The sequence below is a fragment of the Enoplosus armatus genome, chromosome 2 (genome assembly GCF_043641665.1).
Source record: "Enoplosus armatus isolate fEnoArm2 chromosome 2, fEnoArm2.hap1, whole genome shotgun sequence".
NCBI classification, from domain to species: domain Eukaryota; kingdom Metazoa; phylum Chordata; class Actinopteri; order Centrarchiformes; family Enoplosidae; genus Enoplosus; species Enoplosus armatus.
Genome location: NC_092181.1, coordinates 5,633,206 through 5,652,935, shown reverse-complemented (window position 1 = coordinate 5,652,935; position 19,730 = coordinate 5,633,206). Strand labels below are relative to the sequence as shown.

The following is a 19,730-nucleotide window of genomic DNA, read 5'->3' as shown; positions in this document are numbered from 1 at the left end:
TTAAGCCACCTGGGGTCTGAGACCAGCATTTATTAGGTTTATAATAGAAATAATTATATTAGAATTTTTAGACCTCAAAGATACACACAATTCATCTTGGTGAGGCATACTGAAGGTAAACGGAGCCTTGTCTTGCAGAGGGGCCTTGTTTGAAAATGTTAATACCTATTATTATTATTATCATCATTATTATTTCAGTTGATATATAGTTACATGGTGCATATTTCTATAACATTGGCTTTATGTGTTCAATCAAATTACAACAAACTGTGTCTGTTCATTTGTTGTAATTTGATTAAACACATAACGTCTGGAGAGGGTAGTACTCCGGCACAAATAAATGCAGAATATAATGCAAAATATAATGAAGCTGTGATGAGTCGTCCACTTTCTGATTAACCTGAAGCTGATGACATGATCAGGATATTTTTCTCTGACTTTAGGAAGCTCCAGAGCCACAGGAGATATTATACAACTGTTTTCACAGGCCGGGTAGTACTCCTCATACTGATTAAACTGAGCTTCCTGTGTAAAATTGTCAGTGTGCCCCTTTAGAGGCGCCAGAGTACATAACTATGCACAAAAAGTGTGGAGAACGGGGGTGTCAATAGGGGCCCACACATCACTTTAATGCTACACAGTACTCAGGGGAAATTTTTAGGAAACATACAAAACTACTTAATAATAAAATGTTTTAATTATTTTCTGGAAGAAAGAGAAATTACTGTTAAATACAGCAGTTTAAACTTGAATAATTGAATTTAATGATGATAAAATATTATTATTTTATATTATATTATTATAATATATCAAATTATGAAAACTATAGCACAAAAGTGATGACGTCCTCTCTAATCGGCTGTTGAGCATTTTAGAAACTCAATGGCTTGTTGCTTTATAAGAAGAAGAAACTTAATTACATGTCACTCCAGCAGCCTTTGTGCTGCAGACTGTGTGCCAGCGTGTGGAAAGAGCGCAGCTGTATATGGTCGAGCGGAAGTGGTGACGCCGAGGGACAGGGCAAATGAAAGACACTGGCAAGAAAAAAGACAAAGAGGAGAGAGAGACGTTGAAGAATAGCTCGAGCGTCTTTGTCTGTGACAATTGGACGAGTGCTGCCTCTGTGAGAGAGAGAGAGAGAGAGAGAGAGACGGTCTGTGCCAATGAGCAATGTGTTAGATAGTTTCCCACAAAACAGAATGACAAGTTGAGTCACCTTCCAGAAGTGCATGCCCTGCTTTTCTTTGTCTCGCGGTTTACGTGCGTGACACTACGCTGTTTATCTGTATTAGTGTGTCTGTCTGCATCCTCCAGTGTCTGTGCCTGCATCCGTCCTTTACTTCATGGACAGCACACTGCCTGTTGTAACCATCGGGGGGCGTGTGTGTGCTCATCCTCCAGTCTTTCTTTTACTTCCTCATTAGTTTCGCAAATAAGCAGAGTGTACAAGTTGCGCATCCAAACACAGTCTTTTGTGTTCACTGCTGAGAGGAACCGTGTAAACGTCATCCTGCCTTTGCTGAATCGATAACACTCCAGGATGTTAATAAAGAGAAGCAAATGAAGGGGTTTTTACGCCAGTGAATTGTGCAAAAGGGGGCTGCAGTTCAATAAGATATTTAATATCTTCATCACAGGCCAGAGAACACAGGGATGTGTGTTGTTACCTTGGCAACAGACACACCTCTACTACGGTATCCCATCACCCTCACTAACATCCACTCTGACCCTTTATCGGTGGCACGCCTGTAGTGAAATCCAGGAGGCTAATTTGGATGGGCTGATTGGAAGAGCAATCAGTTTATTTCAGGGTGTCTCGTATGGAGAGCAAGATAACAACACGCTGTGCTCGTAGGTGCAGTGACGCACTCCTCGGGTTGGTTTCTAACAGAGGATCGAAACCGGGCAGAGGGTGAATAAAGCGAGGTGCAGCAGGATGCAGACAGAGGGACAGTTAAAGACATGCAGACGTGCAGATGGACAGAGAGACGGGCTGGCAGATGTGCCCGTGTGGGTTTGAGGGCCGGGGAAGCCTCACTTTGTTTCTGTGTGGAGATTACACAAACACGACGGAGCCATCATCACACTCATTGAGGAGACTGTGCCTACACAGTACCGCAAACCTGCTGTGTGGGTGACTGGCACAACGCTGGCTGACTGACACTCCGCGGTGGCATTTAGACAAAGTTGTGCCTCAGCAGGCAGGCACGGACACACACACACACACACACACACACACACACACACACACACACACACACTTGCACAACTGGTACTGTGGGTGTGTGTGAAGGGCCGGCCTGTGAGGTGTTGGTCCCGGATGGTCAGTGGGCACTAAGGCTCGTCCACAAGTCCAGATAAGGACAAAGCAGGAGGTGTGAGGGAACAACAACACACACACACACACACACACACACACACACACACACACTCACACCTTGTAATGGATCCCCTCAATTACTCATTTGTTTATCATTGCCTGTGGCTCAGTTGGCTTTGTGCAGAATGAAGCTTGTGTACTGTACTGTACATTGATGTGTGTGTGTGTGTGTGTGTGTGTGTGTGTGTGTGTGTGTGTGTGTGTGTGTGCAACCCTGCATACGCCCTTACGTGTGACTATTTCTTTCCTCACATACTCATCTGTTGAGCCGCCTGTGTGTTATGAATGGGTGCTCTTCTGATGGCTCTCGGTCTGAGCAGCAAGTCTGCATTTATTTTCAATATCAGTGAAAATGCTGGTATTTTTCTCCAGGGTCGACTCTATCTGAACGATTCTAGTGCCGCTCGCAAACTCACAAAGGTCACTGTGAAGGTTATAAACTTTGCTTGTAGAATGTTATACCTACAAAATGCTCCTAAGAAACTTTGCGATAAGGGTCCATATATTTATACAGCTCTTAAAAGCTCCTTCTAAATCGCTTTATGCAAGCATTTCTTAAAGGACTTTACAGAGACAGAGCCCACTAGATCAAACTAATCAATGATAAATGAAAGCAAAATTGAGTCATGCATTAAGCACAAGGAAACAGGAAAGCAACAACAATTACAAAAAAACAGTTCTGAGAGATCTTAAAAGCTGAAGACATCTTGAAAGCCTGCATAATTCTCTACACTTTTCCATCCTCTTCAGTGAACTGTAGCTGTGGTTCCTCGTGGTATGTTGCTCCTTTGCATTGCTAGGCTTTAATCTCTGGGTGCAGCTTCTTGTGATGTTTTTCCTTTTTTGTATTTGTGTAGAGGAATACTGACTGCTGGCCTTTCCTACTACTGACAGATACATTTATTGTCTACATGGTCACGGGATAATAGAACAATAAATAGATGGAAACGCCTACCGAATTATGTAAATAATGCAATACAATACAAACTTACTTGTTTGCGTGTCGACTCATCTTGAGGCTTCACAGTGTTCTTGTATTGGACTGCTGTATATTGTAAAGTGTTTCTAATGTTTTGTCCACCTCGTTTACATCGATGTAAGAGCTACATTTTAGACACACCTACGCCTCACACTAAGCCTCAAACCTCTGGACATTTTTCAGTGTCAGCACAGTTCAAAGTTTGACGTTACAGTGCTGCATTATGTAGGGGGGCCCTTCTATTCTTTTGGTCAGACGATCAGTCTATCAAAGTGGCAGGTGACAGTTTTATTTATCACACTGTATCATTGTCACCATTGATGCTATCTCGCTAGCTTACAGCTGGTGGTCCAACACAAGCAGCGACAGCTTGCGGCACAGACACACAGCAAAACAGACTTGAAGTGGCATGCATATTAAGGCATCTGTTGTGTTTTGCTGTCTTTTCTGGCTTCATTATGAGCCCCCCCCCCCCCCCCCCCCCCCACACACACACACCCATTTATCCCATTTATGAACCTATTTAACAGGCATAATTAAGAATAATGTCAAGAATGTTTGAAATAGTGCAATAAAAACAGGGAAATAAGCCATGTGGACTGAGAGGAATCACATTTGACGGGCTCATTCACATCTATATATCTCAGATTTTAGAGGAATCCAAGTGTTCTTACATAGTAATGAAACACACTTCTGTCTGACCACTCTCGCCTTGTTTAGCCAATGAGTACCATTCCACATCTCCATCATCATCAGAATTATGTCAGGAGCTATAATTAATCCACAAACAGCATGACTGGAGGCACGCCGTAGTTAACCTCCACAACAAATACTCCATCATGGTTGTTTTGAGTGACTCTCTTCTGGCGCCGAACTCTCCCATGTGGCTGAATCATAATTCGGGGGCATCCTCCTTTCCTAACACAGAACCATCTAAGCCCTTTTCTGTATCTCTCTGTCTGGCTGCAGCGCGCCGGAAACAGACCATAACGGTCTCGTAGAGAGCCAGCCAGGAAGCGAGCCGTGCGCTCTTCTCCTACCCGTCCTCCGCTCCTCCACAGAGCCCAGTCATCATGCCTTGCCCCCCCCCCCCCCCCCCCCACCTCCTCCCTTCCTCACCCCTCCCTTCCCTGTTTCTACTTTCAGTCTCTCCCTCCCTCCCTCTCGCTCCTATGTGCGTCGAGAAAGTCTCCTCCTCTCACAGAGTCTGAGCGCACGTCTCCAACCAGTCTTTACGCGCGTACAAACTCTTCAAGAGAATCCCCTATGGTCGGCCCCTCCCCTTTCCGTTTCTTGCCGCCCTCACTCATTCATGACCCCGGATCGGTGACGTAGGAGAATCCACGGTGCCCACTGCCGTAGGCAATAACGGGACGCTTGAGTATATATGGGACACTGGTAGCCATCAACCGGCACACTCTCAGTCGCTCCGACTCGGGAACCAGGGCATCAGCGGAGATAGCAGGCTTTACTTCGCCCTCGTAGGCTAACTCGCTTTGGGCTTTTGGTTCAGGATGGAAATCTCTTCTATTTTTCGGAGCCGACGATGCTCCATCATGCGCAACTGCAAAAGTAAGTTTCTCTCGGTCTTCTTTGCTTTTGGATACCACACGGACACTATAGACACAGAGCTAACACTGCTCTGCGTGACTTGTGCAACAATTTCTAAGTTTTTAATCTAACAACGCTAGAGGTACTTTGATATATTAAATGTAACATCGAAAATGGACACATGGTTGGATGGATGATACAAAATCGAAAGGAAACTCGGATGTTCTGCCAGAGAAAATGACTTATTTTCCGACTTATTACAGTCAAATCACAGGATGTGAAGTGGAATATAATAAGAACGTGTTATTAACTCTAATAAATAGCTGCTACTGTGTGATTAGACTGAACACTTTTGCCACCATGCTGTGCGTAATGGTCGGTGCGCATGTGGTGCTGAGGCTTAAACTTCCTTTACTGCAGAAACATTAAGCTGTAAAGTGTTCACCCTTTTATTCTAGATGTGAGTGCAGCTAAAAGACCAGAGCATACACGCAATAATAGCTAAACAAACATACAGTTTTAACATGCAATACAACATCCACCCGTTTGGACTCGGACAGCTCCCGCTCACCTCCCTCTCTCCTCCTGCTCTCCTCTAGGCGGTCTCTCCCTCTGGCTGGTGGTGTGGCTGGTCCTCGGCAAGCCAAGTCCGGCATCGGCGTGCCCGCACTTGTGCGTGTGCTACCCGACGCCCATGACTGTGAGCTGCCAGGCGCAGAACTTCACCGCCGTCCCGGTCGGAGTGCCCTATGAGTCGCAGCGCGTGTTCCTCCAGAACAACCGGATCACGGAGCTTAGAGTTGGCTCTTTTGGCTTCGGGACTCAGGTAAGATGGAGTGGGGGGAAAACGGCATTTGCAGGAAGGGAAGGGAATAAAACTTCTATTTCAGCATGGTTTTTAACCCCCCCCAAACATTTAAAGTTAAGTAATGTCCACTGAGAAGAATAATCACCGTTCAATTCATGTGTTTTCTTGCATCAGGTTCTGTGGCTGTTCTCCAACAACATCACGTGGATTGAGGCAGGGGCCTTCAGTGAGCTGAGGGACTTGGAGGAGTTGGACCTGGGGGACAACCCCAATCTCCACAGGCTGGAGGGGGGAGCCTTCCGCGGCCTAGAGAAGCTCCAGAGCCTCCACATGCACCGCTGCCGGCTCACTGCCTTGCCCCATGACATCTTCCACAAGCTTTACAGCCTGCAGTTCCTGTACCTACAGGTAGGGGGCGATGGAGAGACATACAAAAGCATGCAGAAAACTCTGACACACACACACGGAGCCACCCACACATGAACATACAAATATTACAAATCCCAGTGTGTCTGTTCTTGTCATGCTAAACCCTCCTTTACTTTTCTTCCTCAGGAGAATAATCTGCACTTCCTGCAGGACGACATCTTTTCTGACCTCATCAACCTGAGCCAGCTTTTCCTGCATGGCAACCGTATCCGCACCCTCTCAGAGAACGTGTTCCGCGGCCTGGTCAACCTCGACCGCCTTCTCCTCCACGACAACCGCATCAGGCAGGTGAACCGCCGCGCCTTTCGCGACCTGGGCCGCCTGACCATGCTCTTCCTCTTCAACAACTCCCTGGCGGAGCTGCCCAGCCAGACCCTGAGGGACACGCAGGGCATCGAGTTCCTCCGCCTCAACGCCAACCCCTGGTCCTGCGGCTGCGAGGCCCGCGCCCTTTGGGAGTGGTTCCGCGAGGCCCGTGTCTCTTCGTCCGAGGTGATGTGCGCCTCCCCTTCCACCCGCCGTGGCCAGGACCTCCGCTTCCTTCGTGAGATGGACTTCGCCCTCTGCCCCCTGCCCGACCCAGGCTCCATCGCTGGCTCCACCACCACCACCTTCAGCACCAAAACCCGCTGGTGGTTCCACAAGAACAAGCCCCAGTCGTCCATGAAAGGCGTCTTTGAGAAATCCTCTGAGACTGTCAAGGCTGGTTTATACGGGAAAGGCCCGTCCACAACCACCTCAGTAGTCAAGTACGAGCTGGGGGAGGAAGAGCTGGCACTGCCCAAACTCGACCCAGAAGAGTACTGGGCAAACTACGGCAACGAGGACTCAGGTGTCACCCTGCGATGCTTCGAACTCGAATGCCCACCTGAGTTTGACCTGCCTCCATCTTCCTCCTCTCCCTCATCCTCCTCGCCCTCTTTCCTCTCTCTACTAGCCCTTTCTGTTATCAGCCTCTGCCTCAACCTCCACCTGCTATTCGGCTGAATCTGACTCTTAGTACCACACCCCTTTCCCTTCCGGCCTGTTTTAAAGGCTGTGAGGATCCCTGTTAGACTCTCTACACCCCCTTTGCCCGCTTTGCTGTAAGCCAATCCTCAAGGCACAGCGAGGGAGATAGGGGGACGGTAAGATTCTGAATCTACCACCCACAGGGCTTAACACTTTTCAGGGCTGCTAAGAGTTCTTCAGCTGAGGTTATATATATCTACAATGCTCTACAGGTATGGCTTTCTGTGTCTCACCTGTATGATGTCATGTTATGATTCCCTGCAATCAGGGCGACGAGGGCTGAGTCCATCACTAATGTGCGTGATTTGATAGCAGTTGTGAATGATGTTGTCAATTCTGTCACCTCAACTTAGTTAGAACTACTAGAGCTATTAGTGCATCCAATTAACTGGCTGCTATGAATACTACTATTACTGTTAGAATCAGTACACAGTAATGACAACACTGTAACCACTTAAAGTGTCATGTAAATAGGTACGTATTTTTGTGAGTGTTCAAATTGATCCAGCACAATCACTTTCATCCTGATCCAGGAAGTACTGCAGAGTGCGCAGAGAGGCTGAGAGCTTACCAAGAGAGAGAGAGAGAGAGAGAGAAGAAAACATATACTGTGAAGCAGGGAGGGAGGGAGGGAGGGAAAAGACAGAGAGAGAGAGGAATGCAAGGGACGTCAACGACGAAGGGAGGGTGACAAGGAGAGGAGAAGAAAGGAATAGAATTAGAAAGAGGAAGAGAAAAAGCCGGAGGGAGGAGGGGGTCAGCGTTCATGCAGCAATAAGAAAAGAAGCAGCGAGAATACAGCGCAGACACTCTGAAGGACAGTGCTGTCGGCAGAAGCAGGAGAAAAGTAATAAATCCACTCATCAGTAGTTGTTCCGCCCATCCAACTCATACCACCATTTTATGTAAATATGGTGTCGTTTGCGACAACCACAGGGGAAGAATGCTTCCTGTCAGGAAGCCAGAGATTTTACTTTTTGGATGTCTTTCTGTGACATATTGATATAATGTGTGATAAGATTGTTGACTTGGATACAGATGAAGACCTTGATAAAAAGATACACCGAATATTTCCTGAATCATGCTGTCTCATGCTTTTCTTTTGGGGCAATATTTGCAGAATGTCTTTTGAATACATTAAGGTGCTCTACATGGTCATTTTGTGTTGAACACAAAATAACAAATGTGGGACAAAGCATCTAAAAACAAAAACACAGATCCGCCTAAAAAAGCTGATTGCCGCTGTGACTAAATCTGACTAAAGTGGACTAAAGGGACTGACCACATGGACCTGATATCACAGCTAGAGGCCGCTAAGAATGGCTCTGGCTGTGATGGACATCTGTCTGTGTGTGTGTGTTGAGGATGAATGGATTCACAAGCTGGCATCCCTGCAAAAGGCAAATACGTCAGCAGGTTTGTCACTCCACTGACTCATCGGTGGGCGATGCCAGATGGACAGACGAGGTGCAAATGGGCTGATTTGTAAATACACCAAGAGAGCAATGAGAGAATCTGGTGACTGTCGGAGCTGGAGACAAATTAAGACTGACACACTGACGTGCAGACAGACTGATGGAGGCGGCGTGGAGTGGCAGAGGAGCGGGCTTTAAAGCCAAACGTACGGGGAAATGTTAATGCTGAGACGGCAGAAGTACGGAGAAGGAATGTTCCGAGCGAGAAGCGGAAGTAGTGCGAAATAAGGGAGGAGGAGGAAGTTACCAAATATAGGCACCCACTCGCTCTCCTGCGGCGGCTTTCATTCATCGTCCACATTGTAGGAAACAATATAGTGTAGGTGTGCTGATGTATAGCAACTCCTTTTCATCCCTGCCTTCTATTTGCCCACCGTTTTCCTAAAGCTCTCTCCATCTCTCAAGGGCAGAGAGAGGGCAGAAGGAGAGGGGTCCCCTGCTCTGATAGGGGTGACGAGGGCAAGGCCAGGATGTCGTAGGAGTGAAAGAGTGGGAGGTAATATTAGAGAGGTACACACACAGACACACACACACACACACACACACACAGAGCCACTCACAAAGCCAGTTAGCCTCGCTTCAACAGAAAAAAACCTAGCACAATCTTTTTTTCTCCATCAGAGTTACCGAGAAACGACTGCCTCTTGGAGATTTTTTTTTTGTCAATGGAGTGCTTGATTGAGAATGATTCAGGGAAATGTTCGGTGTCATCTCTTTACTGAGTCTGGTGGAAGAGGTCAAACTGAGCCTGGGTGCTCTTCAGTGGCCATGACAGTGAGGTCACTGTCAGATGACCAAAGTGCCAGTTATACCACTCCCCCCCCCCGTCTTTGTTCAGTTTTGTCAGTTTGCATGTTCTGTGTTTTGTATCGGAGAAAGAAATAATTCTATATGACAGATTGGCTTATTTGTTATTTATTTTTACTGTAAAAGAAAAAAATAAACGATGTTGTTGAAAGATGCAGCATAAAGAAAGAATAAATTCATACTCGTTTTAACAAAATGTTTTTGTGTGTGGGCGTTTCATTCTATGCCTTGGCGATTGTCCACTCAAACACCCAGAGCAATCAGAGCGCACGTACACACTCACCCACACACACACACACACACACGTGGACACACAGACACACTTGCGATTGTGCAAGTTCTCCAGGCAGTTGTCCAGCTTTCTTAACTGTGCAACTATTCAGCTGAGAAAGACGGAGAACAGGAAGTGTGGAGATGAAAACAGAAGCACGAGCAGTGTAAACTTTTACTACATTACTATTCACACACACTGCTCCAACGACACCATAAACAACACCTGCTCTTACAATATGCAAAAAAAGAGTAACAATAAAAGTAATGACATAATATGACGTTATTGATATGATTATTAGCATTGTTGAGCACCACCTGTAGATATAAGATTATTAGATTATAGATAAGATTTTGTAAAAAAAACGTGACATTATCCAAACACGCCCCAAACTGTTGTGTTTTCTGCCTAAAACTTGAAAATGTAATGACAATTGACAATGAGTTGAGCCCATGAACGCACTATTAAAAGGTTAGGTTGCTGATGTTTGACAAGTACTGTTTACCACCTTCACTCTGTTAGCATGCTAATTATCTAATTAGCACTAAACACAAAGCAGAGCCGAGGCTGATGGGGATGTCATTAATTTTGCATGTATTTGGTCATAAACTAAAGTATCGGACAAATGAAAAATTTGACCTGATGACAGCGCTAGAGGAAAAGTTAAGGGATTATCTAAGTAATTACGACTCATCTTGAGAGGGCATGAATGTGGGTCCCAAGTTCCACGACAATCCATCCGGGAGTTGTTGCACTATTTCAGTCTGGACCAAAGTGGACCATCCATCAAGCTACACTGCTAGCATGGCTACAAACTCAATATCAAATTGCACATTCAGGTTATCACAAAACTCACTGTGGACTATTCTTTTTTTACAGGGACTATTTGTTCAGTAGAAAGTAGGTCCAATGAAAACTGTTCACAGTGAGGCAACTGGATTATCCAGAGTGACCAGGAGACGTTGTCAGTGCCCTGAGGAGCAGAAACAAAATTCCATTCACCTCCATTGTAAGTTATCTATTGTAGGTGGAGGTGGATATCTGTGTGCATGGCTTGATGCACTGGAGTTTAAGGGCTACGTATGTTTGTCCTGCGATGTATGTACACACCAGCTCAGCCATCTGTTCTGCAGCTTAATGGTTTGTTTTAGCCTCTTTGGAATTACTGATATTTATAATTAGTTCTTTTCTAGCAGTTAATAAGTAGCATTTCAGTTTAGCGTTGTCATGGGAACTTTGAATCCTTGAATCATAGAGTTATCGGGCAGGCAGGTAAAAATACACACACAGTTATTTGATAGACAAAGGAAGATGTATACTTCACGAGGAGAGTCATACATCTTCAATACGGATATTTTTTTGATGCAATTATGGGACCAAATCCTTACTTCTGTGCAGATTTCACTTTGCCCAACAGTATGTCTGTACCAGGCTTCATTCAGCGCAAACAGACAACAAAGCCAACAGAAAGCTGTTACATACAAAAGTCACAGACTCACACTGCAATCACACACACACACACACAGATCACACTCTGTGGCACAGAGCGCACTCGGTGGAATCGCAGCCTGTCATGCCTATATAAGGATGAAACAAGCACATCAGACAGCTCATCCTTCACATTCCCATTGGTCTCCAAGCTTTTGTGTGGCAAGAAAAATTCCATGACGCACCTTCTTCAAAGAGTACATATAAACTGTGTGGGTTCCATTGGACGACGTCCGCGTCACTCAACCATCAGACACAGTCGGAGGCGGGACGGGAACGTGTCTGCGGAAGCCACAATATGTCGAATAGATGAATATTAATGATTCCCAGTTTGCTGGTGAGAGGAGAGGGAGCAGAGCAGAGATGGGGAGGGGGCTGGTTGCTGCAAGCTTGTTCAAGTGCGTCACTACTTTGTCACAACTTGCCTCCACCTGCTGGGCCCCCATCCCTCTGGCTTTCTTTCTTTCTCTCCCTCACACACACACATATCAACACATATGCAAACTATTTCTCACTTTCTCACGCGCATACGCAATTTGCATGTGGTTCGTACTTTTATGTGTTCAGGAGTTGAATTTATGCAGCCTTACCTATATATAACAAATCTGATGTAACATCTCTTTCACTTCTTCTCACCGGGTCTCTGCGTTCCTGCTTTCACACGTCCCCTCTCTCTCCAGAGCGCCCCTGACGTCATGTCCTCTGCTCTTGTCGCATCTCAACACTTTGTCTGTTCCCTTTTCTTTCAAACATGTAGCCCCCAACATGAGCCGACAAGCTCCTCTCATTCATGGAGTTCCTCTCGCTCATATCATAGAGTTAACTACAAATGTGTCACTTCTATGCTCCCAGTTGTCTATGTGCGTCTATTTGATCTGGACCTGCGACTACATCCTATCTAAGCCCAGCTTCTAGATTTCTGTTCACTCATGTTTTCCTTTTTAAATGATTCACATTATTCTCTTACATTTCTTTAAAAAAACAACGCACGGCCTTTTTTGTCCTTTTGTTCTTCTTCACATCTGGTAGGAATTGAAATATTTTCCACATCAAAGAGATGAGAACAGAAGTTGGTTGATGCAACAAGACATGAGACAAAACCTTTGATCTGGTATGCTGCCATGAAGCTCTGCATGTTATTATATGTAAATATGCAGATAATAAGGAGACATATACAAGAACGTATGGACTCATATACAAGGGATGGATTCATTAAAAGCAACATATATAGATAGTGAGCCGAGGCTGTTGCTCAGTATGTATAACACAAAGACTGAAAAAGGTGAAAAGTCACTGACGCCAATATGGGGTGGAAAACAGAGCTTGCTGCTGACAGAATGAGATGAAAATGGAGAATTTGTGTGAAAGAGAGGGAGACAGAAAGATAGCATCAGAAGAGGTGTGACGTTTGAGTAATGTACTTGGATCTCTTCGCAGCCGAGAACATTTGGAAGGCTTAAGTGTGCACGCATACACGCACGTGCGAACGCACCCTCGTTGGCAGCGTTTGCCGTTGCCGGTACGCCTTGAGAGAGGCCCACTGGGAGACAGACGTTCCTCATAGCATGACACAAGTGGGATCCACGCACAAGCATCCCTGCACACACGCACACCTACAAAGATGCAAACAAAAGATATACTCTTGCGTGCATACGCAGCACGGACTCGCCACATTTTCTCAACCAGATGGCACCAAAATATCTGCATGTTTTCCAGCGACATAGGCATTTGCATCTCAGTGAGTATTTTAGTGTTTCTGAGGAGATGAGTGCGTCATGAACTGTGCTGTGATCCTGTTCCCCCTGCAAATGTATTTTTACAAAAAAATTTACCCTTTTACAGAAATGTTGATGTACGCAAGAAAAACACTCCACTCAGAGGGCTGAGTGCACTGAACACGCGCATATGCAAACATGTCCCGGCACAAAACACACAGCAAACAGATGGACACACTTGCGTACAGATGTCTCAGATGGATTCCGACATCATCTGTCAGGTTGTCTTTTGAAGTGAGATGATGGAGAGAGGATGGGAGGAGGAAGGGGAGAGAAAGCAGAGAGGAAGAAACAATGAACAGAAGAGAGGACAGAACACGAAGGGGAACAAAGACTAACTGAAGGGAAGCAAGGAGTGTGAACAGAGATATGAAACATGATATTTTGCACATTTTACTGTCCAAGCGATCTGCTACAGGAAAGATACTTGTTGAGTCTGACCTTTCCTCCTTCTCTCGACTTTCCACTGCAAAACTCTTCACACCTCGCTTGATCATTTTTATCCTCTCTCATTGTCACTTCACGCTGAACTCAAAATCACCAAGTACTGTATCAATGTTCCACATGAACGACATGTCAAATATGAGACTACTCCATGCAGTTGAGAGAGCGCAGATTGTGGTGAGCAGGTTTGCAGTAGAGATGGCTTTTAGGCGTGTGCTACTGAAACAAAGAGGAAGATAAATGAGCTTTTTCAAAACTTCATTCATGTTGTCTTCACCCTCAATCTTCTCCGGCCTCAGAAACCTGTAGAAGAAACCACAAGCTGACCTGTCACAGTTCTTGCGGTCCTATTGTGGTATCTTCAAGGTAGCCACATGAAACCAATTCGCAAATGCCATTTTTGAGGAGTGAAGACCAAAATGCCTCTGGATGCAATTGGATAGACCTACAACCAATCAGAGCAATGAAACGTGTGACGTAGCGCAGACTACGGCGTGCAGGGATGAGCGGTGATGGGAAAAAACATACTGTCCAGTCCTACGTGGACCCCAGGAAGATTAGCAACCGCTAATGGGGATCCAAAAAATAATAAAAATAATAAAGAATGCCGTCGTTCGTTTAATAAGACGCCAGATGCATCTGCCAGAGCAAATAAAACATGAGCTTGCAAATTCGCTTGGTTCCCAGGCGAGGTAAATCCTGATTGGTGCATGAAAGTAGGTGACTTTGTTCATACTTTGGCAGAAAATTATTCATGCGCAGTGGAACCCTGTCGCTCACGGTCAGAGCCTAATTGAGGTTTTCAAGGCCTTTAGGGCAATATACCTCCCAGCTGGCCTCTCCAAACCTCGGGATTGACCAGGACAAAGTTGCTGGTAAATGATTCAACATTTCTTCCCAAAGTGGATACACACTGGCTCGGAATGAAACTCTGCATATATGACTATTTTATGATCTTGAGGAAGCAGCGGTGTGTCCCACAGTAAATTCTTTTGGCTAATGTTAATAACTGCCAGAGGCGAAAAAGCTCAGAGAAAATATTTCTGGAAACGAAGGGGGTGGGCATGTCTGATCTCTCTATCTCATATAATCATGATACAGCACCAATAAATTAGTCCTCCTACCCGCAGTTCCCACTCCTCTGTGTCCTTATTTCCCTCAGTGCCTCACTGATCAACTGTCACAAACAAACTGCGTCGCAGCGTTTAACCACAGCTTTCGCCGTCCAGGAAGACGGCCCCTCTGCAGATCTCTGCCGCCCTTCTTTCTCTGCAGTCCACGTTTTTTTCGGACTCACGTGGAGCTGGATGTCCCCCTGTTTTCTCCTGCCCCTCCCTTGTATTCTGCAGCACAGAATGAAACTTTGTGTTCATCCCAACGTCTTCCCACCTCTTTGTCTGCCTCTCTTCGACTCCCTCCTTTCTCACCCTGCTCTCCCTCCTCTTTTCTTCTCTTCTGTCATCCTCGGGTACGTTCTGTCCTGTCCTGTCCTACCGGTGATGACTGGCCATGTCACTGAGGTGTCACTTCAGTCAGCCGTCATTTCTACTCATCTCTCTAATTTACTGTTGTTTCTTCATTTCTTTTTCTCTTGCAGTGCTAATCCAGTGATTCCAGTGTTAATTTCATGGTGGGGCTGTTATAGTTTTTGTTGGGGGTTTAGCTCCATTTGTGTGTTCTATGTGTAATGCAGTCTTTTTTATACTCAGAAAAGTATTGGACAAGTTAATATAAACTCAAATAAAGTCATTAAATTTACTGTAATATTTGGTTGCAAACCCAAAATTCTACAGCACAAACCCATCAGCAGACGCTCGGTGCTGGCACGTTAATAGCAAATACAGTTGTGATTAATGGGCAAGGCAGTTTTGCACACAGTTTGCGATGACAGAGGGAGTAATGAATGGGAGTGATTGTTTATCACTAGGTAGAGAATTACAGTGACAAACAGTTACACTGCAGTCCAAACAATTACATCAATACCAGCAGACTATAACAAAGAATAGTATGCTTATTATCAAGCCTGTGTTGGTTTGACTGTGTATTCTTCTGTACTAATTACTGCCTATTTGTAAGAGAAGTGGAACTAGATAAACATTGATGGTGGCTGGACTACTGAGTGGGCCGTCTCATTCAGGTGAAAGTGCTTATCAGGCCAGCGGGGCCAGCCATGGTAATTTAGCTTTAGCAGAAACGCTGTAGATATAAGGCCGAGTCAGGCGAGTATCTACTCTTAAAATGAAGGTAGCATTCAAAGGCAGTTTGCGGTACGTTAGGTGAGAGCTAGAGAATGGTGTCGCCTCTCAGAGGGCACCGCCTGATACCCCCTGCAGGGCCTAATGGCAGGTCAAAACATCGTTTAACATGAATACTGGCCTTCCATCCTTTTGGCACCGTTCACCATGTGCATTGTGAACATGTTCAGCAAGTGAAACATGTGATCACTGATTGGGAACTGATTGGCCTGCCAAATTTGTCCAGAAATACCTTAAACATCTGTCAGGGTTAAAGTAAACACTTGAACCTCATTGATGTCGTTTCTCTTCTAATCCAATGTGCTGTGTTTAAGACATTAAAAACGTATCACTGTGTATTACTGTCTCATTGCACTGTAGACAGTTTGAGGGTGACTAATGCTCGCCAGGAAGCAGGAGAAGCAGCAGCAAACGCAACTACACCAGAGGCATGGCGGGGGAACAGGGAAATGACGGACCAGGACAGAGGCCTCCACACTGTAAGCCCACTCAGCACAAACTGAACAGCCTGGGCCACCCGGGGATTTGACTCAGTGCAGCACTCAACAAACATAACAAGGACAGTTGTTTCCCTGCAGTGTGAGTGAGAGAACTGCTGCTACTCTGAAGAAGGCTGTGTTCCTGGCTCTCGTCCAGTTCTCTCTTCTCCTTTCCAGTCAGGGCAGAGACATTAGCATAAATGACTGCTGCCGAGTTCACTACCTTATGAGTCGCTTGGGGACAGGGCTTTGTTTGAGACACTTGGACAAGCTCTTTCTGCATTTCTGTTTTGCTTCAGCAGTATGGTCCCTGCCCCCCTCCCCCCCCAACACCCCTTAAATGCCAGTCCCCACCTGTGAATGGTCTGGACCGGCAGGATACTGCACTTATTTTTGAGTTTTGACAAACTTCTAAAACTGTTCAATGTTCTCTTTCAAAGGTGTGGGTCGCTTAGTCAGATTTTGTCCATATAAATGATGGTGTATTTACATCCTCTGTGGGAAGGTTTTATGGATGGCAGTGCACAGTTTGCATGGTTCAAATTTTAATGCATAGAGAAAATGTGTCTGGTATAATGGCTTTAGATGTGGGTGCCTTGAGTTTACTGAGTCACCACCTAAATTAGGTTAAAAACAAGCTATCACTCCTGCCACTGCAACACTAGGATAAACAAATATGGAAAAAAAAAAGAAAAGAAATCTGAATGTGTCTCGGGGATCACCAGATATGGATGATCAAAGTGTGGCGAATCAGTCAGAGGCTTAAACCACGTCACAGACTGACAGGAAACTCTCTCTGGGGAAATCTTTAGTCAGTCTGACCTTGGAATGAAGAGACACATATGATGAAAAGCAGCAGATATTTTCTCTGGCAAGGACAAAAGAATGATGCAAAGACTAACTGTCAGGAAACTCTCTCTGTTTTTTTTTATACTACCCCTGTGATGTTATATGTATACGTCACAGCGATGTTTTCGTTATTTGGTTTATATTAATTTGTTCAAGAAATATGGTCAAAACAGGTTGACTGTATACAGGACTATTAAAGCATTAGAATCGTTAAATGGGTTTTAACTTACCTTCAGTATCAAAATACAGCCTTTCTGTATGTGTCACATGTGACATGACCACCACAACAGGATGTTTCGTATATGTCGCTTAGGGACTTAATGAGTGAAGATCAAGCACAAAGCTGTATAAGGAAGATTCTGGGGCCTTTTAAGTGTGTGTTACACTGGTGTCACCATGGGTTCTTATGCATACTTCTTAAACATAAATGCAACGACAAAGACTCCCGCAAGTCCTGAACTTTGGCCAGCTGTTTCCTCCTGCTTCCAGGCTCAACTAAGCTAAGTTGATTGCCTCCCGGCTTCAGCTGCATGATTTATGCACGGAGAGTCATATCAATCATTAAATTCTCGGCAAGAAAGCATGTTGGTGCATTTCCCACAATGTCCAACTATACTTTTAACAATGCTCTCCCGAGGCCAATTAGCTCGCACTCAAAACTATGCAAATTGGGGATCCATAGATATAAAGTAAGTAAGATAAATAATTAGCGAATTTACAGTACAAGAGCATTTATATAGTTGACCTTTGTCAGGACGATATTTTTGTAATTCTCTGTCATACCAATAGATTTCAAATGTACTTTTTATTATAGGGTTACATAAATTAGTGTGATGCTAAGATGATACTAATCACATCACAGGAAAAGTGAGTGTTAGTGAGTGGGAGGCAGCATGTGCTCATAGTATGTATACCGCTAAAGGGAATGAGAGATGAAGCCGAGGAGTGTGTGTGTGTGGGTGTGTTTGTGTTTCTGTTTTTTTGAGCGAAGATTTTAACAGCTATTCAAGGTTTGTCTCATTAGTGAGTTTTAGTTTGACATTACTGAGAGATGTAGCTTCATGTTTATTATTTTTTGCTTGTATTATATAATTATGTTTCTGCTTTACCTGTGTAGGGAAGGGTCTGTTAAGATGCGCCGATAAAGTCTTTCTGAGCAGGCGGTGCTGTCACTCATTTGCATGTAAAGGAGACAGGAAAGTGGACTTTTTCGTGAAGCGAAGGAATGAGCTCCGTCATTCAGATCACACTGAGATAGTTTCAGGTAATGATCCTACGAAAAGTAACTCCTGTTGCCCTTCCAGTTTTTGTCTCTCGCTCTTGTTTTAGTTCCGGCCTTTCCTCCACCACACAACATTTGTGTCTCTATCATTCCACATGCATCGCAACCAGAAGGCGTCATGGCAGTTAAAAATAGAATCCAACTGATCCCACCCTCATGTCACATTTGGCATGCTTGGTCTTGCCTGATGAACATGGACTCTTTTTGATCTCAACAGGCCTTTTGAGAGTTCTCGGACTAGAAGTGAGTCACTCCCCGCCAGTTTCCCTGCGTCCTCCCAGCCCCTCGCCTTCTGCCGTCACTGCCGCGGTCTATTTTCATTCTGTGAAATGTCTGCATTAGATAAATCCCTTCGTAGTTCTAAAGGATAAACTGTATCTTTTGTGGCTCAATCTTATACATTGAGCCAACATAGACACAGTTGGTGTTTGTGTATGTTTCTTACTGTACATATTCAGAGCCTGTTTCTATCCATTTGTCTGAGTAATTCTTGAGTAATTTTCAGTTTAGTGGTGGATTAAGAAGTTCCCTGAACCATATGTGCAGCTTCAGGAGAAATGGATGGATGAGACTCAGGCTGACTGAGGCAACTCAACACCAGTGTTGGTGTTGAGTTGAAAGAAGATGTCGAAAAAAAATGGCATAAAAAAACAACACGAAACAACAGATTTTGTTTGCTCATGCAGGCCACAGGTCGCCACGAGCAGCGCCCGAATGTGATCAATTACACAACACATATTACCTTATAATACTTTACTACTTTAGGGCTACACTACGTTCTATTACTGAGCCCAGCTTCATCAACATTGCCTTTAAACAACTCTGCAGCCTCAACACCCACATGTCACATCTTCTGTACTAAACACGTGCAGAAATAGAGAGCAAGAAATGAGACATTGTGGTCTACCAAGCAGCCAGCCTTCAATTAGGAGGTATTTTCTGACCATCCACAGCTAGCTTAGCCCACACAGCACACAGCTCTCCAGAAGTCCTCCAACTCTGAACAAACCCAGGCGATTCCTTAATGGAGACTGACCAGTGGCTAACGTTAGCGAGCTAATTGGACACACAATAAGACAACTTTGGAATTACTTGTAGGAACATTTTCCCCAGTGGCTAACCACTTCCCCACACCTCCAGTTAGCGTCAAGCCTGTCTGGAGCCCCGAAAGGTTTTATACAACGTTTTTCACATATGCAGTAGTCCTTCCCAAGTCCTGTAAGTGGACTTTAACGTGTAAAATTGGAGGAGTTTCTCTTTAATTTGCCTGAGAACTGTTGGCTGGCACCTGCTTTGTCTCCCCTCTGCTGAGGGCAACACAGCTCTTTACATATGGGAACTGATAAGAGGGTGTGAGTAGCCTCCGAACATGTGTTGGAGATCATATCTATAGGGACGCTCTAAAAACAACTGCAAAGCCTCTGGGCCACAATACAGACAGACAGCA

At 45.0% G+C, this 19,730-nt stretch overlaps 1 protein-coding gene across 1 annotated transcript; it reads left to right on the top strand.

The window, feature by feature from the left end:
- Positions 1-4,777: 4,777 nt before the first annotated feature.
- On the top strand, positions 4,778-7,775 carry rtn4rl2a (reticulon 4 receptor-like 2 a). The gene is made up of 4 exons (XM_070917421.1): positions 4,778-4,931; positions 5,510-5,736; positions 5,893-6,126; positions 6,274-7,775. Exons 1-4 carry the CDS (start codon positions 4,874-4,876, stop codon positions 7,132-7,134), a joined length of 1,380 nt encoding a protein of 459 aa, XP_070773522.1. The 5' UTR covers positions 4,778-4,873; the 3' UTR covers positions 7,135-7,775.
- Positions 7,776-19,730: the final 11,955 nt, after the last annotated feature.

Coding starts and splice junctions, on each gene's coding strand:
- rtn4rl2a (XM_070917421.1), top strand. CDS start 4,874: ATGGAAATCTCTTCTATTTTTCGGAGCCGACGATGCTCCATCATGCGC. Junction 5,737..5,892: donor CTTTTGGCTTCGGGACTCAG/GTAAGATGGAGT, acceptor TTCTTGCATCAG/GTTCTGTGGCTGTTCTCCAA. Junction 6,127..6,273: donor TGCAGTTCCTGTACCTACAG/GTAGGGGGCGAT, acceptor TTTCTTCCTCAG/GAGAATAATCTGCACTTCCT.